The sequence below is a fragment of the Salarias fasciatus genome, assembly GCF_902148845.1.
Source record: "Salarias fasciatus chromosome 7 unlocalized genomic scaffold, fSalaFa1.1 super_scaffold_4, whole genome shotgun sequence".
NCBI lineage: Eukaryota > Metazoa > Chordata > Actinopteri > Blenniiformes > Blenniidae > Salarias > Salarias fasciatus.
In genome coordinates, this window is record NW_021941229.1 from 9,072,086 (window position 1) to 9,088,976 (window position 16,891).

At 42.0% G+C, this 16,891-nt stretch overlaps 1 protein-coding gene across 2 annotated transcripts in view; it reads left to right on the forward strand.

Annotated features, from left to right (window-relative positions):
- epha5 (EPH receptor A5) overlaps positions 1-16,891 on the forward strand; it is an 83,545-nt gene that overhangs the window by 50,116 nt on the left and 16,538 nt on the right. Inside the window, exons 9-15 of one of the 2 annotated variants that reach the window (XM_030085698.1) lie at positions 92-194; positions 4,741-4,808; positions 6,441-6,566; positions 8,138-8,323; positions 9,575-9,636; positions 12,747-12,814; positions 12,901-13,042. In XM_030085698.1, coding sequence (XP_029941558.1) covers positions 92-194; positions 4,741-4,808; positions 6,441-6,566; positions 8,138-8,323; positions 9,575-9,636; positions 12,747-12,814; positions 12,901-13,042 — 755 coding nt within the window. Of the gene's footprint in view, positions 1-91; positions 195-4,740; positions 4,826-6,440; positions 6,567-8,137; positions 8,324-9,574; positions 9,637-12,746; positions 12,815-12,900; positions 13,043-13,171; positions 13,178-16,891 lie in introns of both variants that reach the window. The other variant, XM_030085699.1, reaches the window with a different exon arrangement.

The following is a 16,891-nucleotide window of genomic DNA, read 5'->3' on the forward strand; positions in this document are numbered from 1 at the left end:
GCCGAGGCTTGTATCAACAACAGATGCCAGGTGTGGCTTTGTGTGCGTAACTTTGAGTGTCTAATCCCACCTCCCTGTTTCTTCTTGGCAGTAACCGCCACCAGCGAGCGCGCCCAGGCGTCGATCGTGGCCGTAGCCATCACGCTGGCGCTGGTCCTCCTGGCCGTGGTCGCTGGCTTCCTGCTCAGCGGACGGTAAGGGAGAAGAATATACATAAAATTTTAGAAAATACACCAAAAAAAGGGTGCAGATCGTGATGTGCGGGAAGGTGTGAGGACGTTCTGTTAGTGCGCAGGTGGGGATGGGATCAGCCGTGCTGAAAAGTATAAAGACGAGTATGACAGAGCGGCGGCGTGACAGCAGGAGGTGACACAAAACTACTTAATGTGCTCCGTGCTGATTGGAATTATTAATTCAAATCCATCAACAGTGAAATGTCACTGTGTGAGTGGAATACTGATGGTGTTTGGGTGTTTGGATTGTGACTCGAGTTCTGATGTTGTTTGCTGAATTAAGTGTGAGAGAATCATTTCATCCTTTAATTCCAGAGAAAAGGCCGCTCACATTTCCAAACTGCCGCTATCAGAAATGTAAATCATGCTGTACATCATGAACATGTGTGCATACATGCTTGACCTTAATCAGATTAGATCCTTTTATCCTCCTCTGACCTTGTGCTGAGCAACGAAAAACCTCAAATCTCATTTCTGCACCCTATATATCTGTGTTACTGAGCAGCTTTATGGGATTAGACACATAGCTTGAGGTTAGAACGGGGTCTGCAACGTTTTTTTTCCACATAACGCAAATGTAATTTTTCTACAACTGTGAAAATACAGATAATACAGTTCATGAATCTTTGAATATTGGATATTTCAACAAATATCTTATCCTTTGTTGCATTTGTTTTATAAATCGGTTTAGCCATTTTATCTGGTTTACCATTGTTAGTGGTTTGAGCTATTTTACTATTATTGCTCCTGTTTTGTTCTTTCTTCATATGTTTTGGTGCATAGTTTTATCTATTTTGAAGCTGTCAGTGTAACATTTCTGTTGCTCCTCCCAACTTATCAAATATACATTTTTGTAAATGATGCATATTTTGTCAACTTTAGTGTCACATTAGTCATTTCGTAGTGCTATGACTTATTTTGAAAGATAGTCAAGTATTGTAAAATAAGATGAAAATCCTGAGTTACAGCTGCTGAAAGCTTCAGTGAGCCACTCCGGGGAGGATAAAGAGCCACATGTGGCTCCAGAGAAGCAGGTTGCAGACCGTCTGCTTCGCAGTAGGTCACTGCAACAGGTAGCTTTTTAGCTTATAGTTTATAATTTCAGAATTAGGTGTAAGGTAAATCATTTTTTCTTTATATCGTTTGCTTCAGGTTGTACACTATATTAATGCAGATTTGTTTGCCTTCAGACTTATTTAACCTTTGGTTAACCTCATCTTGTAGTAGCTGTTTGTTTTCCCACAGGCACAGAGAGGACTTCTGATTACAGCCTATTTTTACCTTTATTGCCTTTCAATTTTCTGTAAAATTTGTTTGATCTTCATTAATTCTTACTTATAGCCTGTCGCAGCTTACAGGATTTGGCTTGCAGACTTCTTAGAACCATGACTTTGAGGCCGATTGTGACAAAATTGAAACTAGCATAAAGCAAATAAACAGAGCTTTACACCAATGTGAATATCATTCACTATTGTGCAACTGCCAGATCTTCTAACTTTAATTTAACCAGGAAACGAAGCGGAATTGCTCCCTCATTGCACATCTATGCCAATTTTACAGCCACAAAATCAGAATAAATCCAACCAATCAAACCCTGAAAGCCAAACACAGACTATATTTATCAAAATATAACATTAAGTTTTAGTTTACAGCATCTTACAGCAGACCGCATCTTCAGAAAGCGTCCTCAGACCCTTCTATTCTAATCTTTTCATGCATTACTGCAAGGGATCTCTCACCGGTCTGTGCAGATATGATTTTCAGTTCATTTATCAATTATTTTTACTAGCAGCACGACTAGTGTAAGTGATTTGTTATCATTTGTTATGGTGAAGAAGCCTCAGTGATTATATGTACTTATATTATTATTTAACATTGCCTAAAAGTGAAGGGTCCACTGGTACACCTCCATAAAAAGGATGGATAAAATAGGTTTATCCTTCTTTCCGCACCCTTTCATTCACAATTTGACAGTTTAGTTATTTTAAAAATTGTAATATTGTCTTGTTTTGCATAAGTATGAAGTCAAATTTGAAGGAAACAATACATTTTTGCTAAAAATGTCTTGACAAAGACATGAGGCGTATTGTTTTGAACAGGCGTGCTGTGTTTGTGTGCTGCTGATGTTCAAGGTTTAAGAGCAAAGATGCCGAGGTGATTCTGGATTTAGACAAACTGGGAGATTCCAGGATGGCTCAGGGGGTGTGTGTGTGTGCGTGCGCATGTGTGTGTATTTGTGTGTGCATGCGGGGGAGGAGAGATGGAGGAATGCCAAATTTTCCAATGATGGATTTAGGGCACGAGTACCACAGCTCCCCCCACCCCCCACCCCCGTCTGACCAGTGCACGCCTCCCCGCCCCCTCAAACCCTCCAGACTACACATGCTTCAAGCAGACAGATGTGCATTCATGGGCACATGTGTGCTTTATGTATACGTGTATGTATGCATGGCTTAACCGAGGCACACAGGTCTGGCAAACGGAGCCCCCTCTGGACACAGACGCAGACAGAGAGACCCCCCCACCCCCACCAAACTGAATGTCCAGCTGCCTGTTAACAACCTTTCCAGCCAGGAAGACTTGGACGTGATGTTTCTGCGCCTGATTGCATGCTGTATTCATCTGTCCAGAACTAAATCCTGCCCGGTCAAGTCTCCTTTTTACAAATGCAAATGAGCGAAAAATCGGTTAATTCATGTCCCAACTGCTGTCATTTGGGAATGTGTTTGTGTTTGACCAGAATGTATGTGTGTGTGTGTGTGTGCGCGCGGGTGTTTGCATATAGGATCCAGTTTAAAAATCACACCTCCTGTTTGTTCTGGTTTATCAGCGATTATCTCTGATGCCATTTGTCTAAATATTGACCTGGAGGTGCTTTTTTGAGCACAAACATACACACACACACACACACATGCGCGTCCCCACAACAAACACATTATTACAGATTTCGTCCATCGCAGCTCTGGAAGCACAAACAGATACGATGTGGACACAGATAAAAGCTGTTCTGTGAAACGCGATTACAATCTTTGTATTGGATATGCCCTCTGCTGAAAAGTGCTGGACCTGTTTCTCTCTCGCCAAACGCCGGCGCTGATTTGTGGAGAATGGAAGGGACATTAAGTGGAAACTGCATGCTTCGCTCACATCCAAATGGCTGGAAGTTCACGGAGCTTTAGTAATATTTCCAAACAGCATGTCATCTCAGCCTAAAGTGTGTGTGTGAGCAGATTGTTTGTGGTAATAGTGCAGTTGGATTTGAGGGGTGATTGTGTCCCTCTGCTGGCCGGGGCCATCATGACTTTTTCCCCTCAATCTGTCAGTCTTGATAAAGAAGACCGAGTATTCTTGTGAAAGGTGATCAGCCTCAACCCAAACAAGAATGAGCAAGTCAACCATCATAAAAGTACTTTGGCCAGTCGTCCCTCTGCCAAAAACTAATCAGGCACCTTCCATATATCCACATGCATGATAGTTTGTGTTGCTTTAGCATGAGGCCACATAGTGAGGTAATGGTTACTGCTCGTCTTTGGTAGTATGGAGAGTTTACATGCTCTCCCTGTGCGTGCATGACTGAAATCCACTCCAAAAACATTTGTATTGGAGACTTACATGTGTGAAAATGTGAGGTGGGATTGAGTGAATGGATGATGGACGCTTTCGGATGGATATCATAGTCTAAATGGCAAAAGGTTCAGTATTTCTGGGTGACTGAACGTCTGCAGGTGGAGATGCTGCCACCTGGCACACAGATAGTCTTAAAGCCATTGCTTCTTTATGTCCATTTCCTAATTTGCAATAAATTCCTTTGCCCCTTCTTCTTTTTGTGGATAAACAAGGAAACAAGCCACTACGGCCCTAAATAATCCACTTTATTGCCCAACAAATGTCCATCAGGCAGTCACTGTGTGAGGCCTGCAGTCCAGCTTGAATAACCATGTTCTCCAGACCTCCACCTCTTAAACATTCCCCCACCTTCCTCGCGCCAGGCCACGCTGAGGTCTCTGGATCTTATTCACACTGCTGCACGAGTCACTGTCACCTCTACCGGGATGCTGAAGTCAGCATTGTCCAGGGCAGAGAAAAACCTCTGACCTCCCATCCATCTGATCCTCCCACCTACGCTATGCTGCTAACAGCAAACACACAAACACACACACATAAAGGGACAGAGTGAGGGCTCTGCAGCCAGGTGCACCACCATGATATCCACCCTTTCAGTTTGTTGTCACTGTGCTGAATGGAGGTATAGCTGGAAAGAATTGTCTAATTGGCACTGGTCTTCACTGGTCCCACCTTCTAACAGGGTTAGGTACTAATTTGATTACATTACATGGGAGTAAAAATCATTCGTCACTGATTTGACACCACCCTGTGTGTGTGTGTGTGTGTGTGTGTGTCAGTGTGACAAGTTCTATCCAGTCTCAATAAGATTTAGTCAATACTCTTTCATAATGTGTGTATTATGACACTGACAACATGTTTCTTTCTGTTGTTTTTGCCTCAGACGGTGCGGTTACAGCAAAGCGAAGCAGGATCCTGAGGAGGAAAAGATGCATTTTCACAACGGACACAGTAAGTCTGCTCATAGTGTGTGTGCTCATCTTTGCGCTGGAGTTTCTATTCCTTTACACTGGAGGAGAACTGAACGTGATCGCACAGTAACCCAGTGACTCAGGTGGTCCCCATGGTGGAAATTACTGTTTTGTGATGATTGTTCATGTTATGTAACGTGAGTTTAGAGTAAGTCTGAAAAAAGGCATGATGCATGGAAACGTGTGTGTGTGTGGAGGGGTCCATGCGAGTTCACCTAAAGCTGCCGCAGCATCTACAGTAGAGAGTTCATACAGCGGTCATGTCTCTGCGAATTTGTTCATCTCTGTAGGCGTGTGTGTGTGTGTGTGTATGTGTTCGACCAGTACGTCGACACTGGGAGCTCTCCTTCCAACAACACAGCTACAAACCTGCCCCATGGCCGCTGTGTTAACAAGAGCACACTTAAAGCTCTGGCAATTTATAGGCTGTGACAGCTTAATATATTTGTCCTCAGTTTTGGCATTGTGGCCTGCTGTCCATCTGTTGGATTCAGAGCCAACTGTGACGGATACATCAGCTCCAGAGAGGCATGGAGAACAGGTTGGGGGGGTACGACAGCAACACAAAGCCAATATGTGTGGGATACTGTCATGTTGACTCATGCCGTGAAAGAAAACATTTGAAATGAATGTGCAGCAGCAGTTTTCATGCACACAAAGATGTTTACATTCAATATTAAAGACTTTATTGGCTGCAATTAGTTTTCAAATGCTGTTTATTAAATGATAGCCATAATATGTGATAAATCTGTAGCTCAGAAAACTTGGGGATGAGATCAAACTGAAGCAAAAACCCATAAACTAAAGAATTTTCTCGACGCTCACGGCCGAAGGGCCCAAACGGATAAGAAAGCTCCCCCACTGCCTATATCTGTCATTTTCTGCTACATTCACTGTCACTGTTATGATGGAACGAGCGGCGCCGTGTTTGACGGTAAATAAAATGCGACTGAGCATGTAAGGCGGCGTCTTGGTGCGAGTGTGTGTTTATGAGTTGCTGATGCTGTATGTAGACCAGGGATGAGTTATCTTTGACAGTGTGTGTAGTCGGAGCAAACACACTGAACCACACCGCAATTCAGAAAATGACAATGAAATAATAATCAGCTGCAATGTGGAGTCGTATTGTTGCCAATCATCATATCGCACTGTCCTCACAATCATTAGGCACCGATTTGGATCCTGGCAACCGCACTGGGGGGGGGGGGGGGCACTATATGTGGCAACGATGGCCGCATCTCCTGGAGAGGAAGATGAGACATCTTTAGACATTTCAATGTGTGTGAACATGGCTCTGTGGAAACAAGCCTTGCTAAATTTTGCTAATTGAAATTACCAACAGTTTAATATTGATGTATGAAAATTGGTTCCAACAAAACTATAAGCCAATGTGACTTCTCTGAGGTTTCATGGTGAAATTTGTGAAAATAGTGCTTGTGTAGCTGTAAAACACAAGTACGTCCAAGGTCGTGTTATTGTATTGCAGCAAAGCTGTGATTATCTTTGGATTACTTCCGTCCGAAACGCACATACTCAACACAACAGCACGATCCCCTGGGAGGCATTGCTTCAGTAAGCAGTATTGACGCCCGTGTGTGTTTCTTCTCCGCAGTAAAGTTCCCGGGCGTGCGCACCTACATCGACCCCCTCACCTATGAAGATCCCAACCAAGCCGTGCACGAGTTCGCCCAGGAGATTGACGTCTCATTCATCTCCATTGAAAGGATCATCGGCGCTGGTGAGTGTGATCTGTGACCTTGCATACACACACATACACCTCTGTGCGTGCGCTTTACTGATGGCAGTTTATGGCTGGATTGGCTAAAATAATGAATTATAGGAGATATTTTTATTCATTCTCAGGTAATTAATTCAGTAAGAAATGGCTTAGCATCAAACGGCGCTCCATTAAAACACCTGCTTGACTCGCGTTAGCGAGTCGAGCTCGTTCCTGTCATGTTGTGAAGAATTTATCCCCCTTTCTTATTAGCTCTGCCCAAGTGCCTCATATTTTACCTGGCCTTCATAAACCTGTCAGATTCATAATTGTATGAGCTTATTTGTGTAGATGCACATGTTTTTATTCCGTCACTGCAGCCTGATGCCTTGCAAGAAAAGAAGCGTTCACAGAGCCACAAAGAGTGTCTGTGTTCTGCTGATTTCTAGCGCTAGTTCAAAGTGCAGCTATTTAGCAAGAAAATGTTTTATTCTAGGAGTGAACCTGACAGAGGAAAACAGCTGAATTTCGGTAGCTGCAGGTGTTGAAGGAAACGTGGAGAGTTAATGTTTGTGTGTGTGCCTGTGAGTCAGGGTGGTGGGTGAGGGTTGGCCACTATAAAAACTAAAGAATTTCAGGGTAAAACTGTTATTATTTATTATAAAACACACATTTGAGACCTTAATTCAGCCAGTGTAATATGTCCATATCTCCTTATCTAATAGAACACAACAATCAGCCTCCAGAACCAGAGCTGAACAGTAGCTGCCAGCAGAGATCGTAGCCCAGAGATGCGATTGTTACGTCCCATTTACTTGTTTGTGAAAATGGAAAACGTTTGTTGTTTTGCGTGTCTTTTGACACAATGCTGATGGTCGGACCCTCTGAAAATGCGACTTTTTGAAAACAGACGAACTTGACACAACATCAGTATGAGAAGAAATGCTGTGATTGGTCAAATTGCTCGTTTTCTGTGACGTTCAGAAGGACATTTGTTGAAAGTAAATATTACAAATGTATATGTGTGATATGTGTGTATAAATAAAGACTATTGTTTGACAGTTGCAGACTACATATAACTGGGAAGACTACTCATTGTTCAGCTACTTCAACATTAGTAATAATATATTATAATGAGGAAAAATCATTAAACCAAATAAGAGTTCTTAAAAATATGAAGACATAACAAGGTTTCTGTCAACGCAATTTGAATTTAACAATGCAATTTGGGAAACGCTCAATAATGAAGGAGGCTTTAATAATTCCAATATTTTTGCCCATTGTGTATGTAATTAAACCACTGTTGCAATAATGTAATAGCTGATTGAAAGAGAGCGCTGTTCAGTTTGTTTCTTCAGTGAATGAAAATAATGACTGCCGTCCACTATGCATATTTCTGATAATCAAACTGCACAAAAACTGAAGAAAAGCTTCTATTTCCAAGAAATGCTGCCTTATTTGTGCATTATTACATTATTGCCTGTAGCTATGACATTTTGAACGTAATATCATGGGAGTTGGGGGAGTTGAGTGGGGCTCATCCTCCCACACTTAGTTTTTTTTTTTTTTTTTTTTTTCCCCCCCCTCTTCAGGTGAGTTTGGCGAGGTGTGCAGCGGACCCCTGAGGCTGCCCGGAAAAAGAGAAATCCAGGTCGCCATCAAGACACTGAAAGCCGGATACACCGAGCAGCAGAGGCGCGATTTCCTGTGGGAGGCGTCGATCATGGGCCAGTTTAACCACCCGAACATCATTCGTCTGGAGGGCGTCGTCACAAAGAGTGAGTCGTCGTCGGCAGTCGGATTTAACGCAGTGCGTCTTTTTGCTTTTCGGGCCGTGGGACCAGTGGGATCAGGAACGTAAAGAATGTCATAATGCAGATAGCGGAGGCGCCTCGGAGCAGCTGCGCCGCGTAGATATTTAAGAATGTCAAGCTCACAGCGTCCCTGATCTGTGTCTGGGAATCTGCTGTGATTCATTCGCTCTGCACTTCTGTTGGTGCTTCTCATCCATCAGCCCGAGCATCCCCCTCATCAGTCAGCTCCCTCACAGTTTATCAGCCTCTGTCAAGTTTCCACTTTTGAAATCACCTTTTTTTGTGTGTGTGTGTGTGCGTGTGTGTGAGTCACATTCAGGTGTTAGTCAGCAAATGTCATATCTTTCAGAAACACGAGCAAAATCAGAGGTTGTGTGAGATAGATAGATAGATAGATAGATAGATAGATAGATAGATAGATAGATAAATAAGAGAAACAATTTTCATAATGCAGTGTTTTTTGTTTATTTTGTAAAATCCCACATCATCTTGGAAATTGAAAAACCTTAACTCAAATCCTTGTCAATTTCATACAAATTGAAACGAGCTGAATTACTCGGATTATTGTTAGACTACACCAATTTCCCAAACTTGGCATCGTTTATCAAAAGTGAAGACAAAGTGAGATGTCTTGTCAAATCTGCTGGATACACGGGGCGCACAGTGGAATCTAAATTTGGCCTTGACTTGCCTTCATACAGTGTAGAGAATATATCACAAAGAATAAAGACTCAACAAAATAAATGACCCAAATGAGAAAAAATAGAGACTATAGTTAAGAAAAAAGTGCCATGAGAATTGAAAATGTACATTAGAAAAAGGAGTTTTTCTGGCCATGGATCTGGAGTTATTATCAGTTGAATTTTGATCTGATATACTGCGATTGTCACACACATGTTGAGCAGCGTCTTGGGAGATGCCTGTGAACCCCGGGGGGGAAATTTGACCCACATTCAGTGCGATTTCTGCCTAATTCTTGCAACAAGCTTCTGAAAGATGCAAAGTCTTAATTAAGTATTTGAATTGTGACATATGTGCACATTTTATTCCATTTTTTTGTGTCTTGTTCCAAATCTTTGCAGCACTGTACTACATTCTGTGGTATATTTCACTCTTTTCACCTATTTGTTGTGGAATCTCTCAGCATCACACTGTTTTGTTCTTTTGTTCTCCTAAAGTGCAAAGAGCTGAAGTGTTTTCCTGATCTGTTTACAGGCAAGCCGGTGATGATAATCACCGAATATATGGAGAACGGATCGCTGGACACCTTCCTCAAGGTAGGATGAAAGAGGCGAGGAGAAGGACGAGAAAGAAAATGAAGGGAGGGGAAATGCTCCAGTGTTATAATAGGAAAATTGAGTCTGTTCTTTGTCGACGAGGTGCTGGAAAAATCTCAGCGGACTGAAGTGTGTGGCAAACACAGTGGAGTGGAGTGGCACTACTGGCTGATGTGCTGAATTGGGAGGACAATTGTTGCTTAAGTGGAGCGGCGCGTTATCTCCTGGAGGGATGAAAACATTTGTTCAAACATAGTTTGACAGAGATATGGAACTGTAGTGAAACATGAACATGGTGAATGGTGAAGCCAGGTACCCAAGCTACCTCTGGACAGGATGGCTTAAATACACTGAAATTATTTAAACATGAAGCCAATAAAACTCTATATTACTCTGCATCAGATAATGCATGCCATAAGCGAATGCGTTTCTAGTTTATACCTCTTTGTGTGAAAGTTGGCAGCCTTTAATCGAATGTAAAAACCCAGGTAATGGATGGCTCTTGGTAATAATTTAAGTAATAAATAGACAGAGACTACAGAGGGTGCAGATTTTTAGACCGGTTTTTACAAATGTGGAGGTATTCCCTCGTCCAGACTGTAACACGGATCACTTTGCCAGAGAATATGAAAGTCATCTGAGCACTCAGAGCTGGAATAATGTCTGCACCGCGCAGCCCAGACTTCACAGATAGTCGACGTTGGACTGTAATGAACAGGCTGGCTGGCGGATCTCTGAATCAAGCAATCCCTCTCCAGAGTATTTAGCAGTCTATTTCACTGGTTACAATGGCAGAATGCGCCGGCAGAGCACAAGGCTAAATCCCGCGTTTGAAAGAAGGTTGAATTCCGGCGGCAGATGGCTAATGGAGATGAAAGAAATAAGGTCATGTGATTATGCACCACATTGGTATCACGGCAAAGGTGCTTCTCAGGTAGTGAAAAGGGAGAAGCGACGAATAAAATGGATGCGGATGAGTTTGAAAAGTGTGGCGTTTTCAATGAGGGGATGGCGTTCGGTCGTGGTCAGTGGATACTGCTGACGCGGCCGTCCGGCGTGCGCCGCTGGGGAACATAACCTGGAGAAGGCAGGGGAGATTTGGAACCAGCAGGCGGAGCAGCACAGAAAAAAAGAAAAAAAAAAAGACCCTGTGAAGTAATTACATGGATGGCTGGTGCACTGAGGCTGGTATAAATGACACAGCCATGAGGAAAGGGAGGAAAGGAAAAAAAAAAAAAAAGCGGGGCCAGACTGGGTCCTGGATTAGCTGTCACGGCTGCGGACAATGCATCACGAGGCTCATAACCCGCATCTTTGGCTTAACATCTCATTTCACATGTAAGTGGGATGTTCTGCTGTGGGTGGATGGAGAAAGGAGACGGAGGCGTGAGGGGAGAAGCGCCGGCCGCCGAAACGAAGGGAAGGTCAGAGAGTTTACTTTTGGATCAGGCGAAGCCGAGGCTCAAACAAAGAGAGTTGTCACTGGGAGAAAAGGAACGAGGACCCTGGTTGAAAACAGTCACTCTAATTTACGGTTTTCTGTCTTCGTCACATGAAGCGGGTTTCGCTTGACGTCTCCTTTGGCACGGCGACGCCAGTCCCTTCACAGATAATTATACACGCGACGTCCATCGTGTGACAGTACATTAATGAGGGATTCTGTGCAAAAACTCCTGATTGATAATACTGGATTTGCTGCACATTTTAATGTAAATGACAAGAACCTCTAATAAAACAGCAAATACAAGTCAGAGAAACATGAAACAGACAAATTGTGTAATCCCCGCTCGCTTCTGGACACATTATTCTATTCATTCGACCTTGATTTTCCACATTGTGTCTTAAAAATGCTGACTGTGAAAAGCTGTGATGATCACTTATCATTTATTAATGGATATTTATTTCTTATGAAATATATCAGGTTTTTTTCCTTGACACGACAAGAGAGGATGGATCTCGAAAACTTTCATTGGAAAAAATCAGTCATTTGTTAAATATTGAAAAACCAGGACTGAATGTGTCACATATGTGTTTCTTTGAGAAACACTGCAGACCTCTTCCCAGGTCTGTCCTACCTCATAGAATTGGGCTAAAAGTTTTGTTGTAGATTTTTTTTTTTTATATGGGAAAATGACATTGTGACAAACTCAAAGGCACCGTCCCTTTAGTTATTTTTTTTCTTCCCTAAAACAAAACCAGAGTGGATTATTCCTGGATTCATACTCTGCGTTCTTGAGGAGTATCACAGAAAGAGACGTCGACCCCAGACTGGCAGAGACGAATGAGTAACTGGCTGCGCCTCGCTTCAGGGGAACATATTTCTGTAGTGGATAACAGTGATTTCATAAAACATGGTGTGATTCAGAGCAGCAGGGCAACGCTGAGCTCTTGGCAGGGTTTAGAGGAGTCCTTAATCTTTGGTTTGGGTCGTTCTTATCGAGGAGGAGTGTGTGTGTGTGTGTCTGTAGCAGGAATGACCTGAGGAGCAGCGGCTGGATGACCGTCATCCAGCACTCACCCTGTGAGGAGGGAATTAGCAGAGATGTTTATTTAGTGGAGAGAACACTACAATAACGCGCGTGGCTCGAGAAATCCTCCTACGCCGGAGGGGTGAGGCCGGTGGTTTCGGTGGCGTCGGAGCACAGCTCGGGTTAATTGTTGTAGTTTGCAACCTTTAAGTGGCATTTACCGCACTGTCTTTCAGCGCAGGTGTCTCGCACGGCTTTCCCCCTTTTTGTTTTGTCATGGTATTTGTTGTGTGACCCATTTCTGCAGGCTGCATATGTTTGAAATCGGTGGAATACATTAAGTGCATTTAAGCATAATGTTTCACTGCAGTTCTCCTGACCAATCTACCATTCATGACATATAGAATGCACTGCATTTATATATCTATGTTTGCCTCTTCTTTCTTTTTTCACAAATTACATATATTCTGTGCCACAACAGAGAAAAACTTCAGTTATTTAAAGGTTATTATGGCCCTATTTCCCATCTCTGGCTGACTCAAGGTAAAATTTCAGTGTTGAATGACATTTTGGAAATGGTTTGTTTTTACTGCCACAAAACCCTCGTATCATTTCCAACATGTCTTCTTCCTCTTCTTCTAGAAAAACGACGGTCAGTTTACTGTCATCCAGCTGGTGGGAATGCTGCGCGGCATCGCGTCTGGCATGAGGTACACACTCTTCCCACCAAACTCGCTGTGTCGCAGATATCCCATCATTCATGTGCAATCCTGTCCTCCTTTGTTCACGAACGCAGGTACCTGTCCGACATGGGCTACGTCCACCGCGACCTGGCAGCTCGTAACATCCTGGTCAACAGCAATCTGGTGTGCAAAGTGTCAGATTTCGGTCTGTCCCGAGTCCTGGAAGACGACCCGGAGGCTGCATACACCACACGGGTGAGAATATGAAAAGAAACAAGGCTGTCAGTTAACTTTGATTTGATTTTGTTTGGAAGTATGCATATGCATGATATTTAAATCAAAATAGTGATTCAACAAACAGAAAAATAGGAAAGGTGCTCAAAGACAGTAGTTTGCTCATATTCTTGATTTAAGTAGAATAGTACCGATATAAAGAACGGGTTACGAAAATTCAAGAGTTTTTGCAACATTTGTGGATGGAAATGTCTATATTTGTTGCAAAACTAAGCAATTAGTACTGAAAATGACCACAACCTCAAGATTTTAATGATAGAATCTGAAGCAAAATACAGTAAAAGCTTTTGGGCCCATTTCCTTTTTGTGTTTCAGTTGTATGCATTGTTTGAAAAAGAAAGCAGAATTCTAAAAAAAAATAATAATTCTAGTGTTCAAACTTTGCTCAAGTTGAAATTTTTAATAAGTGATCAGAACAGGTAATCAGACAAGGCAACGTACTGGGTTTTGTGTAAATGCTGCTACGATCATAGTATTACAAGCCTCAATGTCCTGAAAATATATTTCTGAAAAAACAGTATCAGAAATCTTAACCTGGTTTTTTGAAACATGTCTTTTGTGTGTCATGTTCACACTTTTCACAAATCTCACCAGATTAAATCTGGAAGAGGTCCAGAATATTTTTTTTTTTTTTTTTTTTCTGTCTACTTCTGCGGTGCCCGCTCGGGTTCACACTGTTTTTAATTAGAACAAGTGTGAACACACCCAGAGTCCATGTCAGACCAAGTAAATGCTCAACACTGCTACTGGTTTTCAGTTAATGAGTTGGCATCAGGAAAAGTTAAGTCTCAACCTAAAGTAGTTATCAAAAGTCACATCTAAGTTTTTATCGCTGAGACTTAAAAATATCCCAGAAGTTTGTTCTAAGAGTCGGTTTTCTTTATAATCAACTGCAGAAAAATCCACGTTTAAAAGACAGAACCACAAAATATTTGGCAACGAATGTTTTTTTTTCTGATGCGCTAATCAGATAATCCACAAATTGGCAATAGAGAGACGGAGAGATGGCACACTGTTCCCTCTGAAGACATTTACTGTGTATTTAATCAGGTATTTTGTCTGCCTGCGCCAAACTTTTGGTGAAAACTCAGAAATACACACATCGCGGACCTCATGTGTGAACACACACACACACACACACACACACAGACGACGACAGCAGCAGCAGGTTTTAAATTGAGCTGTGTATCCCAAGCTGAGTGGCGTCCTGTCAGCCAGAGACGGGCTGCTTCCTGCCGGAGGAGGGCCAATTAGTACTCGGCTCAGTCTCCGCAACACTCAATTAGCACCGAGTCTTGCTGCCTCGGTGCCAAATATCCTGTCAGTCACCTCTCACTTGCCAGCCACCGTCTCCTCTCGCTCTCCGCTTCGCTCTGGCTCCGTCTGACTCTCCTTCCCTGACAGGATACCACAATCCACACCCTTCGAATAATCAGAGCCCGAGATATCCTGCTGCTGTGTTCATCAATACTGCATCAGGCTAATTTCACTTCTCATCAGCTAAAAACACATTTTCCTGAGGAACTCAGCAGTCTTCCTGTGAACACTTTTATTTATTTATTTATTTTATTTGTAGCAATGAAAGCCTGATAATGAAGATGAGGGAAATGAGTTGGGGGGGGGAAATCTCGGGCCCCCCGACAGTTAGGACGGGGAATTCGTGTGAGGAAAGTGAGACTTGCGCTCATGAATGTGTTCTCAAATTGGTATTCATTAGTGTTAATGCGGGGTGGACCGCATGCAGCAGAAGTGTCTCAATTAAGGCCTGTTCTTGATTTTCTTTTCATATGAGAAGACATGAGATCTCTGAATGACTGCAGCTGTATTTAAACGCCCGTAGGTCATTTGTGCCAGTGCAGGTCTTCAGCTGCTCCCATGTAAACATCAAAAGTCAAAAGCAGCTATTTTAAAGTTTTTAAAAGGTTCTTTTTATGTTGAAGTCCAAACACTTCCTTTTTTTTTTTTTTTTTGTTGGAAACCTATTACTTTTAGAGTGTTATGGTAAACTGATTTTGCTGGTCCACTGCTTTAGGCCCTGATTTCACATTTTTAAGTGAAAAAAGAAAACTTCTGTTGCACTTTGGGTGCTCAAAGCCACTGAAAATGCAACTTTTTGAAAACGGCTCCCAAATTGTATTTTTTTTTTTTTTTTTTTTTTTTTTTTAATTTTTGGAGACAGAAATAAACAGACAAAAACAGAACAGGACAGAATATCTCAGTTCATAAATTCACAGTCAAACGAACAGGTTTATAAAAAATACACATAAAAATACATAAACATCAGTATCTCTAGTCTTTATCTAAACAAATAGCAGAGGTATCTATGCCCATATATGTCAGGAAAGGTTCCCATATCTCATTAAATGCATTCTTCTTGTCGTGCAACCTGCATGTCAGAAAGTCCAGTTATGTGTTAAAGTATCGACCTTTGCCATTGTGTTTTATATGGCTTTGGTTTCTTGCTTGCTTTAGCTTTGTTACAGTTTCCTTTTTCTTAAACTGTCCTGTCCAGCATCGAAGCAGCAGAATGGAGGTCTGGCTGCCTTTATGTGCTCGACAGATTTGCTTTTCCAAGAGGAGCTTATAATAGAGCTCTTGACGACATGGTTTCTTACTTCATTTTAATTATTTTGAATACTGATACATGACATTGCTGGACCTGAAAGGGGGAAAGACAGACAGACAGACAGACAGACAGGAAGAGAGACAGAGAGTGAAGGAAACAAACAAGCAAACAAACAAACAAAAAAAAAAAGAGTGGAGAGAAGGAAGAGAGTGCAAAAATACGACGATCCTTCAATTAACATCGACATATCACTGCTGCCCCTCCATGAAGATATGATAGAAGGCATCCTGCAGACTTTTGTTGGAGAACGTAGCTGGTAGTGATCTCAGAGTTAGATGTGCTTTAATGTATAAGAATTGTGGTGTCCATCTTAATTTACATAGTCTCTCACCTGTAAATAATGAAAGAAGTCTTGTTTTGAAATGATAGATTTTTGGGTGAGCTGACTACATCAGGGTGATGAATAACACATTTTGTAAGAGAAATTCAGACATGGAATTTTCTATGTCAAGGCAGAGAGATCTAGATTTACTGTGTCCAGTCAGCCATAATATGTAAATGGCCACTAAGCTGATATTTCCAAATATCAGGGAGGTCAAAGCTTCCCTCTGAGGAAGGGAGACATAATGTAGCTATTTTAATGCGAGGCTTTCTTTTAGCCCAAATGAAAGAGCTAAACCACTTATTTAGGTTTTTAATAGCTTTGTGTGGGAAGATAACTGGAACCATCTGAATCGAGTACAACAACCTCCAGAGGATGTTCATTTTCAAAAGAGCAGCACAACCTAACCAAGATATTGGGAGGGAATTCCATCTCTCTAAATCCAGTCTGATATGTTCAAAAAGAGGAAAAACATTTATTTTGTACATCTGGTTGAAAAGTGGTGCTATATATACATATACCAAAGTATACAAATCCTCCTGGTGACCATTTAAATGGGAATGGAGATGGAATGATCCTATAACCTGAAAATGCTTTAAAATTATTAAGGGTCTTAATAAGTGTGGGAATGGATGAATCAGGCCTCTTCTGAAAAATCAGGATGTCATCCACATAAAGACGTTTATGCTTTATGCTAACTTTATAAGAAGAAAATGAAATATGGTTGGACAGAAAGCATGCAGAATGAGGTAAAATGGTTAAAAGAGCTAAAATTCCAAAATGTACTGTTTTGTGTGGGCATCAAAACTGAAACTTCATGAGCTGCGTTAGCCTCATTTCGAAGGTCAAATGTGCTTTGTGG